The 27,560-nt window shown below is 32.9% G+C and overlaps 1 protein-coding gene across 1 annotated transcript in view; it reads left to right on the forward strand.

The window, feature by feature from the left end:
• LOC150088895 (MAP3K12-binding inhibitory protein 1-like) overlaps positions 1 to 26,874 on the forward strand; it is a 41,463-nt gene extending 14,589 nt beyond the window's left edge. The window contains exons 5-10 of the mRNA XM_090370348.1: positions 2,942 to 3,053; positions 3,951 to 4,022; positions 8,453 to 8,620; positions 17,934 to 18,031; positions 23,178 to 23,240; positions 26,782 to 26,874. Of these exons, the coding sequence (XP_090226474.1) occupies positions 2,942 to 3,053; positions 3,951 to 4,022; positions 8,453 to 8,620; positions 17,934 to 18,031; positions 23,178 to 23,240; positions 26,782 to 26,874 (606 nt within the window). The remainder of the gene's footprint in view (positions 1 to 2,941; positions 3,054 to 3,950; positions 4,023 to 8,452; positions 8,621 to 17,933; positions 18,032 to 23,177; positions 23,241 to 26,781) is intronic.
• Positions 26,875 to 27,560: the final 686 nt, after the last annotated feature.

The raw sequence follows: 27,560 nt of genomic DNA on the forward strand, positions 1-27,560 counted from the left end.
GCTCTAATCCAATCATGATTAGACTATGGAGCTATAGTAAATGCTTCAGCTAAAAACAGCATCTTATGATCTCTCAACACCATCCAATACAGTGCCCTTTGATTTGCACTAGGTACATACAGAACCTTGCCAGTATGCTTCCAAAATAAGAAACCTTCCATCCCACTCCTGTTGGGTATATCCCAACCATCCTCCTTGGCCAACACTATGAATCTAAGCCTAACAAACCTAGGCCTGCTGGGATATGCCTTCGAGAAATAGTACAAAGTGGAAAATTGATCTCAGCAAAATTGAGGAATTGATCTATACTTCACTCACTGGTCAAAAAATACCATTCCATCACTTAACAGCTACATGCTGATTTCTGCAGAATTATATGCTGTCCAGCTTGCATTAAATGAAATGTGTCAGGAATCATCATTTTCTGCATTAATATATTCTAATTCACTTAGTGCCAACTCAGCCATACAGGGTAAACATCCTTCTAATCATTCCTTCCTACTGGAAATTGACATTCTAATCAAGCTCTGTCAAAAAATCAAATCATTCTGAAATAACTCCTTGTTGGATCCCAGGGCACTGGAATAGCAGACAATGACAAAGCAGATAATGCAGCTAAGTCAGCATCCCAACCAGCAAACAAAACGATGGGCGCCTCCGTAGCCTCCATAGCACACGCTTCTTGATTAGACCGGGGTTCGAGCCCGTGACCACCAAATACAGAGGATGTGGAAAGGTCAGGGAATGACCACTGCATATCCCTGGAGCAATATGGCCTTAGTTGCTAATGCTCCTAAAAACCAAATAACAATAACAATAAAACGATGATAGTCCCTTACACTGACTTTAAACCAATTATTAGAAGAGCAAGTGAAGATGATTGGGCCCAGGGGTATGGAAAAACCAAACTAATAATAAATTACATGAAATAAAACCTAATTGACAAATATGGAACTTCAGCATCAGGATAAATCATAGAGAAGAAGGAATGCTTGCTAGACTGTGAATTGGCCACATCTTACAAACTCATCTATTAGCTAATGAAAATCTCCCTCTCTGTGTTCAATGCCAAGTTCAACTTTCAGTAAAACACATTCTTTCGGTATGCCCTTGATTCAGAAATTCCAGATTACTTTGCTTCCAGAGCTTATGTAATAATCAGATGTACCTACCCTTCAACAGATATTAGATATCTCTGCAAATCTTGAACTCTTTCATATCATTCAACAAATCTTGAACTCTTTCATATCATTCAACAAATCTGCTTTCATAAACTAATCTAACAAAACCCCAGTTACAGTAAGAAACCCAGAAAGACACATCTTGGCCTTTGATGATCTTGTGTCATAAAACCCTAAAGCAACAACAGCACTTTTCCAAAGGAGTCTATGGGAGGTTGTCAGCCCCAATATCCAGAAAATGATGCACTGGAAATTGGTTGTTCCAATACTGTCAATGCCTAAGTGTGCATTTTTGACAAGATTTATTTTTAGATCCTTGGGACTTTTTCAAGTATAAAGTTTCCTCAGATGTTGGAAAAAGGGAAATGGTGTAATATCTTTTTGTTTTCTTTACAAAATTGGAGCAGTCTTTCTTCTTGTTCACTTCTGTTTCAAGTCCAGATGTCCCTGTAATCTTTGTTACTTTCTCTTCTTCAATGTCTTCATTTCTTTTCCTTCCTCATTATTATTAGCACTTCTTCTGACTTAAATAAATTTTATTCCTTTCTCTGTTTGTTCATAAAAACTGTTCTGTACCTTTGTTATAGCTGTAACAAAGTTATGGCCTATAAACTTGTATTAGTGAAATATAAAGGTTTTCCTCTGAATGTTATCTGGTCTATGTTCATTAGTCTGTATATGCTCCTTTACTGAGATTTTCCCTGAATCAGTTTTCTAATTTCAGCCAGCCCTAAAATTATGTAACTTCATTAATTTCATATTCTGTAATGTTGTCAAGATTCTCAGAACTAAAAAGATTTTATACATTACATGTGCTGATTTTTAAGAGCTTATCTCTGAATTTTAAAGTAACTTAATTAGAAAACATCTTTCCAGTTGAACTTAGATGTTCTCATTATTTCTTTGTTACATTTTATAAATTAAGACCATATACTAGTGTTACACCTCAACCGCCATTTTTGTCCACTTCTAATAATTTATTTTCATTTTGTTGAAGTAATATGTGCTGATTATTATTACTGATTTAGCAAAACTGTGCAGTATAGTGAGTTAAAATTTATTGAACAGATTTCATAATGAAGTGTAAAAGACTTTATTCTCTTTCACTTTATCATGATTCTTGTTTCCTCTTTCATCTTTTGTTTCCCAAGGCAATGGTTAAGGGAGGAGACTTTTTAATTGAAGGTGATTGCCTTTGACAAGATTAGTTGACATAGCAATGAAATTTACAAACTTTATCCTCTAAACAAGTATAAGATCTGTAAAATTTGGGATTCTATTAGACAAAGGGTGGCAGATGGAAATGGCCATCTCATTTGAAATTAATTTCAAATTGGTATACTTAGACTTGTTTTTTTATTGTGTATATTTCTGATAAAAATTGGTCTGTATTATTATAATGAACCAGTTGAAATAAATGCCTTATTTTTATATATATTTCCACTTTGATAAACATTTTAAGAGGAGCTTAGAAATAAAAATTTATTTTTTATTGAGATTAATTTTTTATAGTTGTCTTTTCTCTTTTCTTTTTTATCTCCTGTATGTCCATGTTCTACATCCCTTTACTTTTTTTTTTGTTACTTCCACTGATGCTCCACTTTTACCTTATGCTATTTGTGATGGTTTTTTATTATTCATTTCTTCACCAATCCCACAATGTTTCCCACTATTTAGAAGTTTAAAATACTTTAGAATCATGTAAGAAATTTTGATTATGCCTATACATAATTAATATTAGGTATAATTTTTATAAACAGATAGATCGGAGAATTTCAGCCTTCATAAGTAGAAAAAGGAAAGAAGTAGATGAGTGTAATGTTCAGGAATTTTGTAATCGTTCTGTCATTGATGAAGGGAGTCCAGCTTGGGGTAAATGTTTTATATATCATTATCCTTATCAATATAATACCATAAGGTACTCTTAATGTTATACCAGGATCCCTTACTAAAGGGTTGGGCAGTTACACTCCCAGTTAAATCCTACTTACAATTATATATATATGCTTTTTCTTTACTTTTCACTATTTACTATCTAACCCTAATTTTCATACCTCAAGATCTATTAGAGAAATTCGAGGGAAATTGAGGTACTATTAATATAAACAATCAAAATAATAATATAATTATATCACAACTGAATTGTAATTTATGGTTGGCATTCTTTTCCTATTTACATATTTGTCTCGAAACGTATCTGTCGGGCTAAATGTTATTTTGCCTGTTTGCTACTAAATTATAACATTATCTAGTTAAAATTTTGGACTTTGTTAAACAGGCAGATGGCAATCAGAAACAGATAGCTCTGTTAATTATAGTTGGGACACATTGAGAGGGCTAGCCCTTGAAAAAGTCCCTTTCAATGTATCTCTACACTAATAATTAACTACATAATCATCATTGTATTATATATTTATATTCTATTACTAATTATATATTTACTTCCAGGGTTTGGCCATGTATGCCTGCTTGGGCTATTTTATTTTTATAAGTTAATTTGGCCTCATGGTCTATTGCTAGCTGCATACTGTTGTGTTCATATACTTATTCAGCACCTGTATGTACTTATTATGCCTTTACTATAATAACTAGATTATAGACTTATGAAATATAATGCACTTATTGTGCTTTTATTATAATAAATAAATAAATATATATATATATATATATATATATATATATATATATATATATATTATTCAAATTGAATTTATCTTAAAATGATTTATTCTTCATTATTGATATGTGATCATTTCTGACTACTTTCAGAGGCTAATGTAACTTGTGCAAGAGTGGATGCTGTTTTTACTCCAAGGTTAGGTGGTTCTAGTCATGTTAGAGGTAATGTTTTATAATATCCAGCTTTGTAATCAGCTACTTTTTTTTTTCTTTTTTTTTTAACTTTTGTGTATTCAATGTGCTATATTTCTAACTTGCATTTATATTTTTAGAAATATAAAAATTATGAGCAATTACTGTAGATTAGGAAAATATAAGAAAACTTTTGTAAATATTAGTGTACTTCTACCCTTCTATACCTTAATTTTCAATTTGTATCTTTTTTGGCATTGTGCTGTACATAATTTTAGTCTTGTTCATGTTGACTTTTAAGTCCACTTCTTTGCTGACTATGTATTCAGCTTCTGTAATCTGTTCATTCATTCATTCTAATTCATTAATCCATTTTCATCTTGGTGTGTTAGATGATATCCTTTACAAATCTTAAATGACTCAGAATTTGATTTCTATACTGCACAGAATGAAAACTTTATCCTGGTTTTTGATTTTTACTTTAATTTTATCATACCAGCACCAATGTATTATGATTGTAAGCACTGGCCATGTGCTTTTAAATATTTCCAACAGATTATATCTGCATGCAAACTCTTAACAGATATAAATGATGATTCTGTATTATATAAAATTAAAAATTGTAATATTATACTGAAGCTAGCAGGGATGAATACCATTAAGAGACTCTAATTAAATGAACATCCATGCTCTGTATTGAGGTGTCAGTGGCTAATCAAGTTTTGTATTCAAGCAAGCAAGGAACAAAAACACTTATTTTGCACCCTGTATTATAATTTAAGAAGAGGAAGGTTTTCACATGGTTGGTTTCTACATGAAGGATGATCAGAAATGATCATCCTTCATGTTTTCTTCTAAATACCTGTGTTAAAATGTGTATTTTTTTTGTTTATGATATGATTACCATCATAAGGCAATTTCTACATATATTAACTGAAGTTTGGAAGAAGATTTTGGGAGAGTGGATATGTACATCTAGAGCATTATGTAAGATGTACCATTATGTATCAGTTAATTGTACAGTCTGTCCTCGTATACACGATAGTTGTGTTCCTAGAAACCCTCGTGCAATGCAAAATCGTGCAATATAAACAACAGGCCCTATGGGAAAAGTGGGGTTAGGTGCCAACCACCCAAGATTGAACACACATTTGGAACCAAAACATTACCAAACACAATAAATAATCGGGTAATTTTAATCGTTATAAAATACTTACGTATTTTATAACGATTAAAATACGTAATAAAAAATAATATAATATTTTATTATAATATAATAAATAAAAAATATTTATTTTTTTATTATTTATTATATTATAATAAAGTATTTTTAGTATTTTTAATACTAAAAAAGTATTTTTTACGAATAAAATACGTATTTTATTCGTAAAAAATTTATTATATTAAATAAAATAGTCGTAATAAAATACTTACGTATTTTATAATACATAAGTCGTAATAAAATGCTTACGTATTTTATTACGACTATTACGTAATAAAATATTGCTAATGCTTTTGCTTCTATCGTAAGCAAACTTGTTTTTTGTTTGATTTTCTATCCAAGCAGATAGAAAAGACAGCCGTTCCATCTCTTCCAATTCTTGTGTCTTAATCTAATGGATTTTAATTACACTTTGAGTTGTTCCTACTATGAAAGTTGTTTTTATTTTCTCCGCATTCTTGGTAATTTTCAGCGTTGCCTCATTTAGGTCTATAGCACGTGCAATATCACATGGTGTTTCATTTCGCTCAAAGCGTTTCACAATTTCATATTTTTTTCTCTATCGACAGAGGTGGACTGGCCATAAGCCTTACCGGGGAAACCCCGGTGGGCCGGAGGCCGGTGTGATTTTGTCCATAAACCGTAGTATGAGGCCACCATAAATTTTCCCGGGTAAGAATTTTTGACTCAGTCCGCCTCTGTTTATCGATATTGCTTTTTTTTTTTTCTCTCTGAATCTGCAGTGTCTTCGCCAGGACGCTTCCTTTTCACACCTTTTAAGTATTTTACTCATTTTTAAATCACAATTACAAAACGAGGAGGCACCCTTAATACACATAAACAAAGCTGCGCGCGTGTAGCAACTGAATAAACAACTCCGTAAAGGCCGAGATACACTATTAACACCTTACATTTTACTAAAGCACATTTCTGGGGGTTACTACCATAAAACAATAAAAACAATTTCCAGTTGCATTTCTGCTAGTGGAATCTGTTATAAACTGGTCGTAAACTCGATCTAATTGCAATCGCAAATTATCGATAGCTGGAATTGTGTGGGTTTTTACGTTATTATGGTGAAATGTGTTTCCCCTTCACTGATATAAAACACATAAATACATTTTCAGAATCTTCTTCAGTCCTATCGTGTTGCGTTCAGTTGGGGTGATTCCACGTTCGACTGCCATTTCTTGTAAACACGAAGGCGAATCGTGCATAAGCGAATTCGGTTGTGTTATCTAAGATATCGTTCCCCTATTTATAAATCGTGTATGATCGAATTCGTGTAATGTAAACACGTGTTATACGAGGACCGACTGTATTAGAGAATATCTAGGCAAATGTGGATGGATTAGAATTGGAATGACATTCTGCCAAATGTGTCACTAATTTTTATTATATTTCAGAAATTTGGTAAAATCCTGCTCCTTTATATTATACTGCGGGTTAGGTATGTACTGGTTTGCAACAACTTTTTTTTGGAGTATTTTAATTTTTCCTATTGGCTTTTTAGCCACATGTGGCTGAACCTTTGTTCTTTATTTTGGAAGTGCGGTAGTATATTTGTAGTCAGGTATTATTTGGAAATGTATGGCAAGTGTGGTGTGGATTCCATAATTAGCAATCACTAATTTAGTTCCTCTGTGGAATTGTAGGTAAAATACAGTTTTTTTCTCCCCCTTCGGTATATTGTCTCCGTTTTTGTATATACAGTTCTCATTGACTGATCCAGTATTTACATGCTTCTCAGTGGTTATTTTGGGAGGACATTTACATTTACAAGCACTGTTGCTGTTGGAGGTCCTCGCAAGACCCCCTTCTAAGAATAATCAAAACCATAAGATGGCTACATTTTCTTATTTTTCCAATTTGTGTCATCATCCCTTGCACAAGCTTTTGTTATTTCCAAAAATGGAAATAACCTCCATTTTTGATTACAGTAAACCCTTACTAACCCAGAATAATTGGGGGAGAGGTTATCCGGATTAAACGATAATCCAGATTAGTAAAGCAAAAGGTAACAGACAAAACCTAAAAGACAAAAAAACTTAGAAAACAGATAAATGGAAAATTAATAATATAGGTAGTGCTGATGAAAATAAATTTAAAAAATATCACTGTTAGAGCCTTTGTTTAAAAACTATAAAGAGACAATACATTTATCCATCAATAGATGGATAAATGTATTGTCTTTTTATACATTTATCAGGTGGCGCTGATGGCACACGGCAACACCACTTGGTTGTTGCTGGGTATACCACTTAAATACAGCTTCTTCCAGCAGCACTTCTTTTGGCTTTTATAATGTCTGTCTATTTGATGCACTGATTTTATCACTCCCCACATCGAATTTTAAAGGAAATGTCTTTATAGATTCTTTTTGTTTTTTAATATCTGACACAGCCTGTTGGCCAATACCAAATTCTTCAGCAATTTTTTGTTTCCAGGAACACTATTTTCAAGTTTTTCTATCACTTTGAGCTTGTTAATGATAGTTAAAGTAAAGTGTTTTCTTTTTATTTCACTTTTTAATTCTTTAGAACTCGTAATTATATAAAATATGTTAACTTATGTACATATGTATATAGGTATAAAGAAGTACGCAAATGAAGCAATATAAACAATAACATTCGTCAGTCAACAACAATATTTAACAACGCATAAGACATTGTAATGTATGTTCCATCCCTCTCTACACAGTCGATCAGCACGCAGTGAGAGTTTCTCATCTGCCTTCCTAAATCCCGTGTGTCTTTCAAAGTACTCAACTGTGAACAGAATTTTTCATATTTCGATCTGGATTAACTGTAACTGGATTAGTGAGGGTTTACTGTATTTCCAAAAATGGAAATAATGAAAAATGGAGGCTTAAAAAGAAGAAAGGGGAGTCGTTTGTCATTGTAAGGTGCAGTTTCCCAGAATTTATTGTTTATTACTATGTATCCAAAAGCAAGATGAATGCACCAATGTTTGTTTTTATTCTGCTGTAATTCAGTTTTATAATAAAAAATAGTAATTATCGCTTTTCGAACTTTATTTTTTTAAAATGTTTTTAACAAATTATGAAAAAATTGTAAAAATGTTTGAAAAAATGAAATAAAGTATGTTCATGGGTATAACCAGTCTAGAAATAATTCAATCACTATGAATAGAGTATAGCATTTTCATATTAAGTACTTGTGCTTTTTCTTTTTATAAAGTTTGCCCTCTCATTCTCTATAATATTTGCTATTTTCAGTTTCCAGAGTGGTGAATCAATGGGGTCCACAAACTCATTTATTTAGACCAAAACAACAAACAGAAGTAAATTCACTTAGCAAAAAGCAAAAGGTTTCTGGTAGTGAGCTACCCTTAGGTGTAGAAGAAAGGTTAAAAAATATAGAATCGCATTTAAAATTAAAATCAGGTGAGGCGAATGCTTATATACAATTTCTAATTTTCATTTTTTTTATCATAATATTTCTGATAATGAAATTTAATGCAGTTTTTACTTGCATAATTTTGGATGGAAAATAAAACTTTTACTGATAAACTTGTTTTTGAAGTTAGGTTACAATTTAGTTGGTTGGACATAACTATACAATATTCACAAAATAAAAAAGAAAAAAATTTGTTATATATAAATATTTTTATTTTTAGTAAATACATTTAATTTACAAGTTTTTCAGTTAATGTCCTGATTATTGTACTGATACGAGATTAGATAATATCTAGGCAAATGTGGATGGATTAGAATTGAAATGACATTCTGCCAAATTTGTCACTAATTGTTATCGTAATAAAGATTAATGACACATTTGGCAGAATTTGTCATTTCTTTATCACTTTTTATAATACTGGCTAGTGTTTGGTGGACTGACTAGTCCACCAGACTAGTCAGTCTACCAAAGGATAAAGGATATTGTTAATCATGTGAGTGAGTTAATTTGAAAAAATAGACAAGAACTGTAGCAATCAATGGTGGTATGATCAATGCCCAGGCACACAATGTAATTGATGAGACAGTGGATATTGAGTAGTGTGTTGCTGTTGTTATTGACTTAATGTATCAGCATTTTAGGACATATTGCACTAGTCTGTTATGTCTGTACACTGAGAAAATTTCACGGCATGATTTGCTTGTTGTGCAGGCTGAAAAACCAAGAATAAGTCATTGGAAAGAGTGGTATAATCCATTGCATTTGAAAAGTTAAGGATGAGGGGGAAATAATTCATTCTTTGCAGAGGATATAAAATATCAGCTGTGACTTTGCTGGAAAATGTCTGTCAGAGAGGTACACATCTTGGGACTCAAAATAAAGCAGCTGCTACAAAAATTTGAATATGTAAATATATCTTCTTTGCTTATACCCGTTAGGTTTTCTGATATACTCCTATTAACAGTCCTATATTAACATTAAATAGGTGAAGAAACTTAATTTAGGAATGTGAATTGAAAACTAGGTACAAAAGTTTTCTAAATGCCTAAAGAAAACAAGACAGGAATGATAAAATATGCCACTATGCTTTTTTCATATTACAGTCCAGCCTCAATTAATTTTTAAATGCAAATGACTTTATTAGTGGGAAACAAACAAGTAACACATCATCTTCCAATGGTTGATGGAACACCCTGAGGCAGGCAGTGGGCAAATGCTTGTTTATTGCCCATCTGATGCATGGTAAGCTTACTGCACAATTCAAATCTTTTTAAACTATCACATAAAAGAAGATCACATTAACTGGAAATTTGCATTGTGTAAAATGAAAAGTGGTATAATTTTTTCAAATAGTGGTAACTGAAAAATGCATTGATTGAACTTGCTTTATGCAAGGCCTGGTTGTATAACTATTCCTTGCATTATGTGTTGATTTGTGAATGATTTTTCTGTTATGCTCTTTTGATATTCTTTGGTCATAATATGCCTTATTTTTTATTATACTGCCATACTTAATATAAATTTTAGTATCTTGATTTATGTTAAGTACCCTACATATTTTTTACACCATACTGCTTAATATTTATCAGATTATTTTATTGCTGAAATATTTTTTAAATTTAATATTTTTGATTAATGCTGTAATTTTGAAATGCATTTTAAGTGAACTAAGTATATGAAAAAATATATTTGGGTTATACTTGATTTTCCAAGAATGCATCATGAGTGTAAGGTGGAAACTGCTTTTAATTTAGTAACAGTTAATCATGCAATTTTATTGTCCTACCTTAGAGTTTTCCAATGACTGTGAGAAGCAGTTTGTCAAAAATGCCTAGTAAGATGGAGGGCTTGGGTGTAAATGTTGCATCTTAATTATTTGCCTTTTACTCTAATTTACATATGGCAGTGTCTGGCCGAAATATAACATTACAATTGTTTATCTGTCATATTTAATTGATTTTTTTTCCTAATTTTGTTTCCTAAACTAAAGCATTAAGGAAAAGGGAGTACTTCCCATTTATTACAGGTACAATAAAAACATTGAGTACTCTTGTAAAACATTACTACCAGAGGTGTTTTCAGAAGCAAAAGGAATTATTGAAAAATGTATATACAGTGGAACTTCTCTATATTATGAATTTTTTCGCAAAACATTGCACCTTGAAACGAAATTACATGTAAAATTAACCCCATCTAGCAAAGTGTTAGTCTCTCTATAACGAATTTTTAAAAAAATTAGTAAAAGCATTTTTGAAGATTTTCAAGCAGTTACTGCTAAACAGCCGCTCAAATATACTGCCTCCTTCCTTCCGAAATTGCGCATTAGCATCTGGAATTAAATAATCATCCTTTTAGTGAACACTTGTGGCCATTGACGCCCATAAGAGGGTCTTTGTTTCATTTTTGTTACAGTTATTAAACCAAATGGGTTTTCTTAAAAGTGGTTGTAAACTATTACAATAAATAGTGTAGATTTGTAAATTGATGTTGGCTCAGGGGAAAACGAAATTCGCTGTGGTAAACCTTTAGCATGGTGCAGCGGCAATATATAGAATGCTACCATTGTCGGTTTTTAGTAACGCCTACCGAGTGACATTCACTTCTCACCTCAACTGTACCACGTGACCTTCCTGTCAATCATTATATGATATGTCCATTCTCATCTAACTGGACTCCCAGTAGATAGGTTTCATGAATTTTTTTTTTTTTTATTTCGTTCGCCATCAATCACATAGGCTATATATTAGTAAATTGATAAGAGGAGTTTACCTCAATATAGTACGTGGAACACTTCCGTATGATACCCTCCAGAAATTAAAACGAAAAAATCGACAACTTACCGGTACATTAAAGTAAAATATAAATAATTAAAGTGAAATATAAATAATTAAATAATCAATTTAACACAATTCAAAATCAATTCAAAACAATTAAAATTCAAATTAACGCAATTAAAAGAATCTAACGAAAATATTCAAAACGATTTTCCTTCCTGAAGCTGACAATGCTTTTCGACCGACTGTCGTGATCACAGGAATGAAAATTATCGAATCAGGCTAAACCTGCAACTTAAATAGTGATTATGTGTCTTCGCGCATGCGCGTAAAGGTCCACGCATCGGAGATCAAATATGGCCGCCGAACATTAACAGAATTCTCGTGTAATTTAATTTCAACGGTTTCTGCAATTAATAGTCGCGTATAATTACGTTGAACGTTAAGTATTTTGGCCTCGTTAAATAAAAAAGTATGTTTTTCGTTAATGGCATGAAAGGCTAATTCTGACGCTGCTGAACGAGAAGCACGAACAGAGGCTTCGTGTTGATTTACACGGATATTAAGAGAAAACCGCGTGGAACCCTGATAAGACGAGTCGCAATCACCGCAAGAAATGTTGTATACTAGATCATTAATTTGTGTTGCGAACGCCGAAAGAACCGAGCGATTGTTCAGTATAGTGTGTAACTTCCGTATAGGCCTAGCTATAATTTTAAATTCGGTATCTTTAAAGAATCTGTTAAGCTGTTTGTGCCACTGTTCAACATATGGGACAGAAATAAAGTATTTTTTGATATTACTATTGTTGATTGGTGCAGTATTTTGTATCCTATCCTTAGCTTGTACCCTAATTCGATTTATTGTGTTAATGGGATAACCCCTGTTCAAGAATCTGCTAGTTAATATTTGTATTTCTGAGTCTAAAGCAGAATCCGTCGTTGAATATTTATAGGCATTTAGAAATTGATTAAAGATAATCGATCTTTTGTAGGTGAACGGGTGGTAGCTATTATAATGTAGAAGCATACCGGTGTTTGTGGGTTTTCGATAGATGCTAAATTGTATTTTGTTCGAGTCCCGGGTAAGCGTGAAATTTAGAAAGTTTAAAGATAAACATGATTATATTAATAAGTTAGATTCAGTTGTATCTGATAGCTCCACTTATTGTGAAGTGGACCCGACACTGTTTACCAATTTGGTAAATCAATACAATAAAACGTTAACCACATATCGTAAAAACGACTACATTACTATGGTTCAGTTGAAGGAATTGAAGTCCAGAACATACAATATTCTTGCACTTTTTGGTCAGGTAAAATTACACAAGCCTGGATTTCCGATTCGAACTATTGTTTCCTACAGGAACTCGGCATTTTCAGCCTTAGCCACACATGTATATAACATTATAAAACCTTTTAGACAGGTTATACAATTTGGGATTAAGAATTACGATACATTATTTAATAATCTTAAGGACTGTAAACTCGGCGACAATGACAATTTATTCTCATTAGATGTTACATCATTATATACGAATGTAAACGTTGAATACACATTAGATATTATTTGGGATATGTTAAATAAAAACTCGACACCGATTAATTATACGAAGCTGCCTATAAAGGAGATTTTTCACTTAATTAAACTATTAGTTGAGGCTAACTACATCACCTTTCGAGACAAGGTGTACAAACAAATTTTTGGATTACCAATGGGTTTGAGCCTGAGTGGCTTAATGTCAGAGATCTATCTCTCAACGATTGAGCAGATACATTTGACACCTTTTCGTCCCCGTATCACATACTATGGGAGGTATTTAGACGATGTTCTAGTTATTACCGATAGTAGTACTATCCAAGATATTTTACATTCGTTTAACAATATTCATTCTAGACTCAAATTTACATTGGAAAGGGAAGATACGGATACTAAGTCATTAAACTTTCTAAATTTCACGCTTACCCGGGACTCGAACAAAATACAATTTAGCATCTATCGAAAACCCACAAACACCGGTATGCTTCTACATTATAATAGCTACCACCCGTTCACCTACAAAAGATCGATTATCTTTAATCAATTTCTAAATGCCTATAAATATTCAACGACGGATTCTGCTTTAGACTCAGAAATACAAATATTAACTAGCAGATTCTTGAACAGGGGTTATCCCATTAACACAATAAATCGAATTAGGGTACAAGCTAAGGATAGGATACAAAATACTGCACCAATCAACAATAGTAATATCAAAAAATACTTTATTTCTGTCCCATATGTTGAACAGTGGCACAAACAGCTTAACAGATTCTTTAAAGATACCGAATTTAAAATTATAGCTAGGCCTATACGGAAGTTACACACTATACTGAACAATCGCTCGGTTCTTTCGGCGTTCGCAACACAAATTAATGATCTAGTATACAACATTTCTTGCGGTGATTGCGACTCGTCTTATCAGGGTTCCACGCGGTTTTCTCTTAATATCCGTGTAAATCAACACGAAGCCTCTGTTCGTGCTTCTCGTTCAGCAGCGTCAGAATTAGCCTTTCATGCCATTAACGAAAAACATACTTTTTTATTTAACGAGGCCAAAATACTTAACGTTCAACGTAATTATACGCGACTATTAATTGCAGAAACCGTTGAAATTAAATTACACGAGAATTCTGTTAATGTTCGGCGGCCATATTTGATCTCCGATGCGTGGACCTTTACGCGCATGCGCGAAGACACATAATCACTATTTAAGTTGCAGGTTTAGCCTGATTCGATAATTTTCATTCCTGTGATCACGACAGTCGGTCGAAAAGCATTGTCAGCTTCAGGAAGGAAAATCGTTTTGAATATTTTCGTTAGATTCTTTTAATTGCGTTAATTTGAATTTTAATTGTTTTGAATTGATTTTGAATTGTGTTAAATTGATTATTTAATTATTTATATTTCACTTTAATTATTTATATTTTACTTTAATGTACCGGTAAGTTGTCGATTTTTTTCGTTTTAATTTCTGGAGGGTATCATACGGAAGTGTTCCACGTACTATATTGAGGTAAACTCCTCTTATCAATTTACTAATATTATTACCAACGTAGAACATATTGAGTAATACAGCTCTGATTCATACTATCTAATAGGCTATATATATATGCTCTTGTATTTTTTTTTCTGAAAAGTAACATACAGCATACATTAATCATAAATTTAATATATTTAATATTTCGTGTATATATGAATGAAAGCAGAATAAAAGAAATTCACAAAGTCGTATATTTCTTCAAAGTGATTGATAGGAAAGGTCACGTGATACTGTTGAATTGGCAAGCGAACGTCATTGAGTAGGCGGTACTAGCAATTCACCATATGGCCAGCGCAGCAAAGTTTGCAGTGTGTGTATCGGCAAGAGCTGCAGTAGAGTAATTTTTACAGTTGCGGGAACAATGTCGAAGAGAAAGTGTTTAAGTATTAATGATAAAGTAAAGTAAAGATTCTTCATGATATTGACCAGGATTTTAAGAAAAAAGATGTTGCGGAGAAATATGGCATACCTGCAAGCAGTTTATCTACGATTTTAAAAAATTAAGAATCAATTTTAAATGCAATTGAAGAAGAAGCAGACAAGAAGCGAATTAAGTTGTGTATATATGAAGATGTTGATAAAGCTGTTCTAAAATGGTTGAAAATGATACGTGAAAAGAATATACCAATATCGGGTCTAATAATTAAGCAACAAGCTCTGAAATTTGCACAGTCCCTTGGACATACAGAATTTAATGCGAGCACTGGGTGGCTAGATAAATTTAAGAAGCGCCACAGAATTGTGGAAAAGGTTATTTGTGGAGAAAGTGTTAATGTAAGCGAAGAAGATTGCAACAGTTGGAGGAACAATACCTTAAAGAAGATTTTGGAAGAATATGAATGTAAGGATATTTTTAATGCTGATGAAATTGGTTTATTCTTTAAATGTTTACCGAATAGAACACTTGCTTTTAAGGATGATAAATGTTTTGGAGGAAAACAAAGCAAAGAAAGAATCACTGTGCTAGTTGGAGCAAATATGCCAGGAAGTGAAAAATTAAGACTTTTAGTCATCGGAATATCAAAAAACCCAAGATGTTTTAGAGGCACAAAATCTTTGGAAGTTGACTACACCTTTAATAAAAAAGCATGGATAACAAGTGATATTTTTGAAGAATGGATATTAAAACTAGACAAGTGTATAACAAAAGAAAAAAGGAAAATCGTGTTGGTAACTGACAACTGTTCGGCACATTCTGCCAGTATTTCTGCCAAACTTAAAAGTGCGAAGTTGTTGTTTTTACCACCAAACGTAATGTCAAAACTCCAGCCGATGGACCAAGGCATTATTAAAAATTTAAAATTTCATTATCGAAAGAGAATAATAACGAAGATTGTCAATGCATTATCAGAAAATAAAAACTTGGAGGTTACAATTAACCTTAGAGATTGCATCTCTGAACTGGCAAAAGTTTGGACAAACGATGTCACTGAATACACTATTCAAAATTGTTTTTCAAAATCAGGATTTGCATTGAATACAGAAGTCGAACAACAACTGGACGAACAAGATGAACTGCCCCTTTCACAACTGAAAAACTTTTGGACATTATTAGAATCGTCTGGAAACATCGAAAATGAAATAACACTGGATAGTTATGTTTATGTAGATCAAGATCTAACTACAGCAGAACATCCAAATGAAGATGAAATACTGCTGAACAGTATTAGACGTGACCATGATCATGAAGGAATTAACGATGACGCTGAAGACGCATCAGAACAACCCATAGAAAAGCCAACTCGCGAAGAAATGATTAACGCTTTTAAAACGGTTTGTATGGGTCTACAGTTTTGTGAAAATGTTCCTGATAACGTTTTTAATGCTCTGAACAAATGTGAGGTTTTCTTTGAGAATCAGACAATTTTTTAATTGTACTGTGCAAACGAAAATTACAGATTTTTTAATTTGTGATACTTACCGGCGAAAATTGTATATACATAATTTAAATAAGTATGTTTTTGAAATAAAATACATTAAAAATAAATGTAGATTCGTTTTCATTTTCTAATTAGATAACAATTTCTAAAAAAAAAAATTTCTCTATAACGAATTTTTTCGCTGGATTTATCGAATTCGTTATAGGGAAGTTTGACTGTATATGTACACTGATTGGCCAGTATATTAGGTATACCCCAATCTTCAAGGTATTGACCTCTCTGTTAGAGACATGTATAAAGCAAAGCAGGTAGTCAGGTGTGTGTGTGTGTGTGCGCACGCACGCATGTGCAATTCAATGAGAGAATCGGTCAACAGTGCTACCTAAGTTACATTGAGAATGTATGACAGTTGATGTCAGACATGCCCATGCAAGTATCACAGACACTGTTGTCCTGATAGGGTGTTCATGCACAATGGTGTTTACAATGTAACAAGTAATCATAAAGTATCATAAAGCAGCCCTTGGCTGGAGATAGCTGATTAAGAAACTGACAGAGGATAAAATAATTGTGTAGTCTAATAGACAGGCCACAAATTGGTCAAATGGCAGTGTAGCACAATAAAGGGGGAGAGACACATTGGGATGTACACTGGGTTCCACCCTTGTGGTTACAGGAACATTGACAATGGACATTTGAGGAGTGGGAAAAGGTTTCCTGGTCTGATGAATATCAGTTTCAGTTGTTCCATGCTGTCAGCACTACCAGGGTTAGCAGCAGCAGCATGAATCAATGGACTCATCATACCAATTATCTGCACTGCAGGCTTGTGATGGAAGTATGATGGTGTTGGTAGTGTTTTCGTGGCACACATTAAGTTCTCTGATACCAGTGGATAAATGTCTGAATGCCACGGCCTACTACATTGTTGCAACCAAGCACATTCTGTCATACTTGCAGTATGACAGTGATCAGTTACAGTTACAATTACAGTGATCAATGATAATGGTTACTTCCAGGGTGACTTTACCATACACGGTCTTCTCGGTGATCAGATCTCAACCTGATTGAGTATCTGTAGGATAAGGAGGAAGGCTATTCTTGGCAGAGATCCACTGCTGTACAATCTGAGGCAACTGCAGGATATGATTATATCTGCATGGACTAGCATTTGTGTACAATTCTTTCAACACTTCACCTCACCTCTTGGAGGTCATATCCTCATGACATGAGGCTGTTCTCAGTGGGATTAGATATCCTGGCTTACTTACTAGTAGGTGAGTATATCTAATAAAGTATTTATTCATGTTTAATGTGCTGGTAGATACTTCAATAAAGAATTTATTTCCTTGGTTTATAAGTAAACTGGTGTAATAATTAGAGGCATTGTATGTGTTGATTATGTCTTTTATATTGCCAAAATTTTAACAATTTTCTAATTCCAAACTTTTCTTTTCTACAATGCTAGGAAGCTCTTTAAATTTCTGTTTCCAGTGCATTAAGAACTTAAAGGTTTTAAAATGTATAAATCAAGCAAAGTTTTTTTTTTTTTTTTTAAATGTAGGAAGTTCAGTTCCAATGGATATCTACTCAAGATTGAGGAAAGCAGAGGACAGAATTCTTTATTTGGAGGGTTTATCTCTTGATTATTTTGATAATACGGTAAGTAATTATTGTCTCTTTATATACATTTTTTTTTTTTTTTTTTCTGATTTCAGTAAACGTTTTTTTTTTTTTTTTTAGTGAGTTAATCAGACAGCTAATGTTATTTTATTCATAGTTGAAAAAGTCATCATGCTTGTGAAAATCTATATTGTAAGAACCTTTTATATGTTGTTAAGTATTATTAAAAACAATATACTCATCAGTACAATAGAATTATATTATTCCTGATCTCATTTTGCTTACACCTGTGCTGTTGTAAATATACAATTTGTAGCCCTAAACCTAATCCATACATTTAAAAAAATATTTTTAATCGTGGCTGCAAACTCAGACAGCTTTCACATATGTATCATCAGTTGGCCTAACCAAAATGAAGAATTACTAATTTAAAATATACAATAGAAGACAAAATAGTTTATTGTATAACAAATGGCTCTACTGCTGATATTAGTTACTGTTTGCATAAGTGAAGCTTTTTTTTTTTTTCAAACTTTTTTCTTATAAAAGCACTGTGGCAATATTGAAATAGTTCCAGGTTTGAAAATTGGTGATTTTGATTTATTTTAGAATGTTTTATCATTAGTTAACTGTAATATTTTCATAATCAGTCTGCTCACAAAATCCTCTAGGTGTAAACTTAATACCCTCTTGTCTGCTGTTATGATTTATGGTCTCTTAGCATAAGATGCCATAAATCTATTATAAGCATCCATTTCCTTGAAAAATGTTAGACTGTTCAAATACTTTTGAGAATGTGTATATTGCCTGTAATAGTAATACTTAAATGATGTCAACTCAGATAGTTCAAGTTTACAACATTTAAGTAAGTATTACCATTTTTCCAAAAATGGCACTTGTTGGCAATATTGAACTGCATGCATTTTAATCGTGGGCTTAAATGCTTGTATACGTGCTGGCCAAAATATTAGAAAAAACCTCAGTGCCTAGAACGTGTCAAAATTATAATTTGAATTCAATGTGCCATGGATTCATGCAGTGACCAAAAGATATCTAGTATGTTTTAAGCCCATTGCTGTAGAAATAATAATTTCTCTAGTTTATTCACTGGCTGCATGCCAGTATATCACATTCCAATGTTTCTCATAGATTTTCACTTTGGTTCAGATTTGGAGACTGGAGTGGAAGGCATGGAAGGTAATTGAATTCGCCATCATCTTCCTCTTACCACTTGTGAAAACAGATCTAGCATTATAGATAGTTGTGTTATCATCTTGCAAATGGCCATCTACTTGTGGGTAAAAATGAAGCATTTCAGGATGTGTATGTTGCCTGATAAGCTTATTAAATATATGGTAGCTTTTTGTTCTTTCAGACATATCAGTAGGTTCAAGTGCATAGTGTGATAACATTCCTCATAGTTATTCCATCTCCTGCAGTTTTTACAATAGGTATGCTATGATACACTGGCTCTACATTCTAGTTGTGCTTTTTATACCAAAAAGGGGGTTGTGTAAATAGGGATTCATCAGCCTATAATATCATTTCAGTCATCTACAGTCAAATTTCTTCAACTCAGATATAACTTGGAGGCTGTTTCCAATTTTTGGCTAAAATCAGTAGTTTCTGATTAGAGTGATGACTACCAAACTCCAGATTTTGCAGTTCCCTATGCATTGTCTGTTGTTTTCTTTGGCTTCCAACCACTTATAAATTTTAGACCTGAAGAATCCTGTGATTTTCATGATTCTCGCTATTGTAGTCATATTATTTGCCCATCTCCACATAACTGCACTGACAGTATTTAAAATTTCAAGGTTTATATGTGACAATAACTGTGTTATTCTCTGGCTTGAGTATATTTCCTTCACACTGTCAATAAAAATGGGGTAGGATTTCTAATATTTTGGTTGATAGACGGCCTGTATATATATTTATGGAATCATGTCTGCTATCATTATTGATGTAATGTAGTATTATAATCCTATCTCTTAGTGTATTTTGTTTCATAAGTTAATCAAATATAGTAGTTTTCTTCAAAAATCCACACACACACACACACACACACACACACACACAACACCGCAGGTGCCAAAATTATGCATTAAGTTCGATTAATAAGTTCCAAACACCATTTATTTCTATTTTACATATTTTTTAGATTGTACATTGTTGCAATGTATAAAATCATTCATATTGTGAGTTATTCAGTACTAGTTCACAGTGTAGTACTTAATAGTACAGTAGTATGTATTTAATTTTTAAGGCAATTCAATTGCCTTAAATCATATCACACTATTTATACCTCACATTAAAACGTATTGGACAGTCATAACACCCATACCAGAAGCAGCATTTAAACTCGTGACCTTTATTTCTCAGGCAAGTAAATTACCTACTGCACCAATCCAACAGTACAGGTTCATATTTTGGCTTAATGCTGGTGACTGTCATTCTGTGGAGGTTATAGAGATCAGAGCTATTGTATTATATAATAAAAATTAAGAATTACACCTGAATACTTAGGCATAACCTTCAAAAACCCAAAATTTTCAAAAATGCGGAACATGCTACGTTCCCAAGGTTGCTGGATTTGCGAGGTTCTATTGTATTAACCCTAGAACTCCCAAGGGGAGCCAAATTGCCTGCAGCTTTTAATTCTTCCTGTATCTCCTAAAGTTTTCATTGAAAAATCTCTAAAATAAGTGTATTTGTCATTTAAGGTATGTATTTCATTGAGGTATAACTGCGTTACTTTTTTTCAGAAAAAACAGGTACATATTTTACTGTGGGCAGTTTTTGTACCTCTTTGAGATTAGACATTACCAATTTTTATCTGATATAGGTACTGCTACTTACGCACATAATAAATAAATTTGTTTTGCTAAATGGATTTAGCAAATGTTTTGCCTTGGACCTTAGTGGAGAACAGACCTTGTTTTAGTTTTGTCTAATTTTTTAAACATAATTGCACATAAGCATAAGAAAAACCTCATTTATACAAGAAGTAATTTGCAGAAACTGTTTTGAAATGTACTTACACGTTTATCTCTCAGTCGAGCAATTTATTACTGTGCCCTTCGGATCACTAGTGAACAATGAGTGCAAGAGATAGAACACCTTTGACTGAAGCTTGAAGAGATTCTTCAACAAAGTGACTTTTATGATAGTGATCTGGACGAAGATGTATCTGAAAGTGAAAATGAAATAAACATGGTAGAAAGTGAGACAGAATCACAAGACTCATCTGATGATGAAGATTGTTATCAAATCAACATGAAAGTGTTTTGACTGCAAAAGGTGGATGTCAATACAGCACAGTTATGCCAAGAGCAAATTGTATAGCTCCACAAAATATATTTGATTTAGAGAAGGCTTGACAAACAAAGGTAAAACCAACAATGTGTTAGACCCCTTCAAATAGTTCTTGCCAATAGAAATTATAGATATGATTGTTTGGTTTACTAATGATGAAACAGAGAGAAAAGGTGTTGAGAAAACTAATGCTACTGAGATGTATGCATTTCTAGGCATTCTGATACTAATAGGAACCAATCAAGATACAGAATTATCAATTCATTATTTATGTTCAAATGTTTTTGGACGAAATATCTATATTGGTGCAAAGAGCAGAAATAGACTCATTGAAATATTGAAAGCAAATAATCAATAATAAAGATAATTTTGTTTGCAACAACTTGTTTTAATGTTATTTTAATGAAATTAAACCAAACTTGTACATTTTTAAAAAATAAAGTGCCAAAAACATATGTGGGCAAAAAGTGTCCCTCTCTTGGGAATAGACGTAGGTAATTTTAGCTTGGGAGTTCTAGGATTAATCAAATATTTTTGTAAATATTCTTGTGCTTTACCACTTTGATATAAACACACAAATGGCCAGTGAAATGGTAATTATGGTTTAATGCAACCAAATGTAAAGTCTTGCACTTAGTAAATAATAACCCAAGGGTAATCTCTAGATCAGAGTTAAAGGCATCACTAGCAAAAATGTCTTGGTGGTGACAGCTATGAAATTCTCTTTGCAATGAAAACAGAAGCTTATATTGTTTTTTCAATCACTGTCATTATGTAATAACAGTACTGTATTAAGTTATATTCTTATTAAATATTTGTAAATATTATTAAAAACCTTTGCATATAGGGAGAAACAGGTTATCATTCCATTATATAAGACAAAGCTGAGATCATATTTAAAGAGTGCAGTATATTCAGATCTGAAAAGACATGCACTTTTTTGAAAGGAACCAGAGAATGGCAACCAGACTGGTTAGAGGAGCTTTAAGGAGCTTTTTTTTTTACTAGAAAAGACTTTGAAAATGTGGTTTGCCTTAGTTCAATGAATTATTGACTATTAAAATTATTCAAATAAATTACTGCACAGTGTTGCTGAGGTTGAGAACCAAGATAAATTTGAAATGAAGCAAGTACTTATTAAGTCTTGCTTCATTGTATTATTTGGCCATTCTAATATTAATATTTGCCAACTTCGAGAAATTGAAATGTGTAAAATTTTTAATTCAGGTGTGTTTTTCTGCCAGAATCCACCAGAACAGTGTTCTGAAACTTACTTTCAAATTAATAACAATTAATTAATGCAAAAGATATGATGCAATGTATTTTTATTTGCTTTATTTATGCATTCAAAAAAGTACTTTAATTTATTTTTCTTATTTTGTTTAATTACATAGTATAGTAGGGCACCACAGATTCAGCAACTTTGTAGCTGCACCAGTGCCAGTTTATGGAATTTTCTGATTTATGGGAATTCAGATATTTTATGGTATATAAGTATTTATTCAATGTAAATAAAAATACACATATTATAATTTACATCACTACTATTTTAATGAACTCAAGAATCATGATGTGCGTACGTAAAAGACAAAAAAAAAATATATATATATATATATATGGATAATCCTTGTTGTAGGCTTAGTCTCATACTAAGTTACAATACTCAAACAGCTACTCACTTGAAAATGAGATGAATAGAAAATATGACAGCGTGACTTAATAGAAATACTTATTGGGTACATTTATTTTATCTGTATTAATAATATAAGAAAATTTATATTTCCTTTATTATTGGTTAATTACTATTTTGCTTCTGTATTACAAGTAACTTAAATAAGTATTAAAGTATTTTTTTAATTCTTTTTTCCAGAGTCTAAGCTCTGCCACTTCCTCAAAAGTGAAATCAAAAAATTCCAAAGATGTAAATTATTCTGTAAGTAGTAGTATAGAAATGCTAAAAATTTATATAATTGAATTTTTGTATATTTTGAATAACTAAGTTAAAATTTTGCTGAAATACTGAAGTGATGATTTATAATTTCCTGTATTCTTGTTCATGTACCCTTTTGTAGTAATATTACTTATGGTATTAGCCTCAACATATATTTAAATTATCTGTGCAAATGTTAAGTCATAGATAGGATAAAATTGTTTTATTAAAACTAAATAAATAAAACAAAGAAGTTGTGATCTATCTTTTTTAAGAGACAAATATGAATCGATAAGCATTTTTTTGTGTAATGTTATCCCACTTATATAAATGACCAAAAGAAATTTCTGGAAACACTTTTGAAGTTTTCACATGACAGAATTTTCAAGATTCACCTTTTGTGGTTGTGGGACCTTATAATAAAAGGTTAATCAGTTTTAAACAGAGGAAACAGAATTATTTCCAAAAGTCATCAGCACTCTAATGTTTGTTCTACTGATATCTTGTCTATTCAACTATCAAAAAATGTATTTTATTTGTTTTATGGTAGTAGCATAGGTAAAATGTTGGTATTAGAACTAACTAATATTCAGGGTGTACATTAATACTGCATAATTGACACAGGAAATAATTGCTTGGCCAGAAATAAACTAAAATGTTCTGAACAGTTTTTGATTTGACACTTACACTGATGAGCCAAAACATTATGACCACCTACCTAATATGATGTTGGTCCTCCATGTGCAGCCAAAACAGCTCTTACCGGCGAGGCATGGATGCTATAAGATTTCTAAATGTATCTTGTGGTATCTGGTACCAACTTGTAACCAGCAGATCCTTTAACTCCTGTAAGGTCCGTGGTTGAGACGCCACAGATCGGAGTTGCTGTTCCAACACAAACCACAGATGCTTGATTGAATTGATGTCTGTGGAATTTGGAGGCCAGGGCGATACCTGGAAGTTTTCCTCATGTTCCACGAACCAGTCTCGAACAATCTGGGCAGTGTGGCATGGTGCTTTATCCTGCTGAAAGACGGCACTGCCAGAGGGGAAGACTGTAGTTATTAACCACGGCTGACCATGAGCATCCCACCAGCCGTGCCATTTCATATATGCTCTGACCCAGTCGTCTGGCCATTACAATTTGGCCTTTGTCAAACTTGCTTAAGTCCACTGCCTTTCCCATCTGAAGAACAAGAGTAACACTGATTAACGGAGCTCAGTATCATGTGTTTTTTATACCATGTCCTGACCTGTGCACATGCCGTAGTTCACCTGCAGATGCTTTGATTTGCATAACGACTTCCTGGTCATGTTTTGGTTCATCGGTGTATGTAATGAGCCACATCCAGACTGAATGATTTGAATTGAAAAGGCAGTTCACATGTGCTAGCTAGATGGTTAGGAGTAAACCTTACCACCATTTACCACATTATGAGAGGAAATTGTTTTCACCTATATCACTTTTGCTGTTCTCAAAAACTTGCTTGCAGATTATGAACATCATGTGTCCTGCTGTGCATGGGTTCTGCAATGACAGGTCACAAACGAACAGTTTTGCAAGTGCACCACCCTGTGGACTGGAAAAGCATGCCTTGCATAAGAGGACATTTGGAACTGGCACAAAATGCATTATTGGATGGTAGAAATCTGTATTTTGCCACTCTGTGGTGGTTTCAGCATCAGTGGCATTAATGTATGGGCTATAATGCTCCCCAGTCATCTAAATGGGAAGTAGTATCTCATTTTAAGCTTCTGTACTACTGGACTTGTTAGGTAATATGCCCTTGACCAGGTGCTGTATATAATGTGGTTCCAACATGATGGTGCCTTTTCCATTATTCCATCAATAATCTGGGAGGTGGTTAGGCTCTGGACAACCCAGATCACCTGATCTGAATCTGTTGGATTATTTTCTCTAGAGTCATTTGAAGGAACACGTTTACACTGACTTGCCTTCAAGCTTAGAAGATTTAGTTGTGCAGCTATCACCACTGTATACTGTGAATGCCTGTACATTAGAGTATGTATATGGCAATCTGCACTGCCATATGGGTGCCTCCATAGTCAGGTGGGCAGGAGCAGCAGTGCGTAGCACACGCTTCTTGATTAGACCGAGGTTCGAGCCCGTGAGCCACCAAATACGGAGGATGCGGAAAGGTCAGGGAATGACCACCGCATATCCCGGAGCAATATGGCCTTAGTTGCTAATGCTCCTAAAAACCAAATAACAACATAACAACAGTGCTGTTGTTATGTTGTTATTACATATACTGTGGTATATACTGTGGCAAGCATCTTATTGCTTGCCACAGTATCCAAAGGGCATTTCTGTTCTAGGAGCGAATCCTTCCCTTTGAGCAACTAATTGCCTACCTACCTACTAGTAGTAGGTAGATAGTCTTTCTCCCCACCCCTTCCATGGACAATTTCTGGTGGTATTTTCTCACCTTGTAGTCTACTATGTTGTGTGAAAAAACTGCATATAATACTGTAAACTATGTAAACTACTTCCTGATAGTTTTTACTTCCTTGCACACCTTATATCTTTAACATTCCTAATAATTAGAGAAAATCTAATGCAGGAGTGGTTATTTCTACTTCCATTACAATCTTTACTAATATTTCACTTTAGTTAGCATTAGCTGACATCACATTCTATTTATTTCTTGCTTAGCCTTAATTACCTATCAAATTATTGAGATTAGAGGTTTTTTTTAATCCTCATTAAAATAATTTTTCCCCCTATTGACATAAGTGTAGTTTCTGGAGCCATCACTAGCATGAATAGGAGATTACTCTCCTAGAAAACTGAAATATAAACTTTTCATTCTTTATTCATATACTTTTAACTTTCTGTTGACTATTTTATCATGCTGGACTGTTAGGTACTTGTGGGCAGGAGTTGCCTATTTCTGTCCTTAAATAAAACTTTGCTAAAGTATTAATGAAGAACAAAGGCTATTTTTTGTTAAAGGCAATATTTGTTTCACATTGCCACATATCAGATCTCATCCTTTGATCCATTGTCATAGGGTATTAATGTTTGCAAACGAGTACATTATGTCTAAGCTTTGTTAAAGTTTTTGGCTAATCCAGATATCCCCATTATGGTTTTTTCAGTTGTCTAACATTGAGTAATGATTTATAGGTTGATTACCATTGTCTCCATAGCTGAGTGGTCAGGAGAAGAAGTGCAATAGTACACGTTTTGAGTAGACCGGGGTTCAAGCCCCTGATTGCTAAATATAGTAGATCTGCCAACCCGCATTGGACCAGCATGGCAGATTATGGCCCATTCCCTCAGCATGAATCATTGAGGAGGATTCCATCCTGCAGTGGGTTGATAATGGCTGCAGTTTACCTTTTTTTTTTTTTTTTTTTTTTACCATTGGTATAGTGAGTCACTTTCTTTGACTAGAACTGCACATTAAAAATTTATTTTAATTATTAATTTTAACCATTTATTATTATGATTACACTCTGTCAGATATTCTGATTGCATTCAATAAGTTGTTTCACAAATGTTTTCTTATCATTTCAGAATGTAGAAATTACAGAAATTGCCAATCATATACGAACTCTAAAAGAAAAACTGAAACAAAAGGCAAAAGGAAGCTGTGCATCTTTAAAATGACCCATTGGAATGAAATCTGAAGTTTACAAAGCTCTATTATAAATTATTGGTAAATATTTTTGTTCAGTAACCATATTCTCAGTTCTCATTTTCTAACTTTCTTCTCTGTCAGTCATAATACACTTGCAGGAAGTCATGTCCTTTTTTTTATAGCTGTTTTTCATATTGTGATTTATGTCTAAAAGCAAATTTTGATAGTTAATACTATGAACAAGAGTTTTTCTTTTATAAAACTGCTAATTCTAATAACTAAAATGCATAATGTAGATTCCTAAATTATGCTTCCTAAGCACCTTCATGCCAGGCTCATAGAAAGCAGAAGTCTTCGAGGTGAGTCACGTTTGTAACTACCCACGTTTGTAATTACCCTATTCATAATAGGTATATATATATGATTTGCATTTCTCTCTTGCACTGAAAAAAATTGTAGTAAATATTTTTAAATATTACTGCATGAATATTACAAACAATGTGACAGTTGTTGAGCATAATTTCTTGTAAATAGGAAAAAGTAAAACTGGCTATTCAGTTGCAAAAATTAGAAAGCAGATTATAAGATAGAAGCTTTGTTAAAAGGCTTTTATGCTAAACCTGATTGAAAGCCATAGAAATTTTTAGAGCAACTGCTTGAGCTTCTCCAAACTTTTCTATGAATTTGTACACAGATGAGTACATAAGTCAAGGTA

The sequence above is a fragment of the Mastigoproctus giganteus genome, chromosome 3 (genome assembly GCF_048544385.1).
Source record: "Mastigoproctus giganteus isolate SK-2022 chromosome 3, ASM4854438v1, whole genome shotgun sequence".
In the NCBI taxonomy this organism is placed as follows: Eukaryota; Metazoa; Arthropoda; class Arachnida; order Uropygi; family Thelyphonidae; genus Mastigoproctus; species Mastigoproctus giganteus.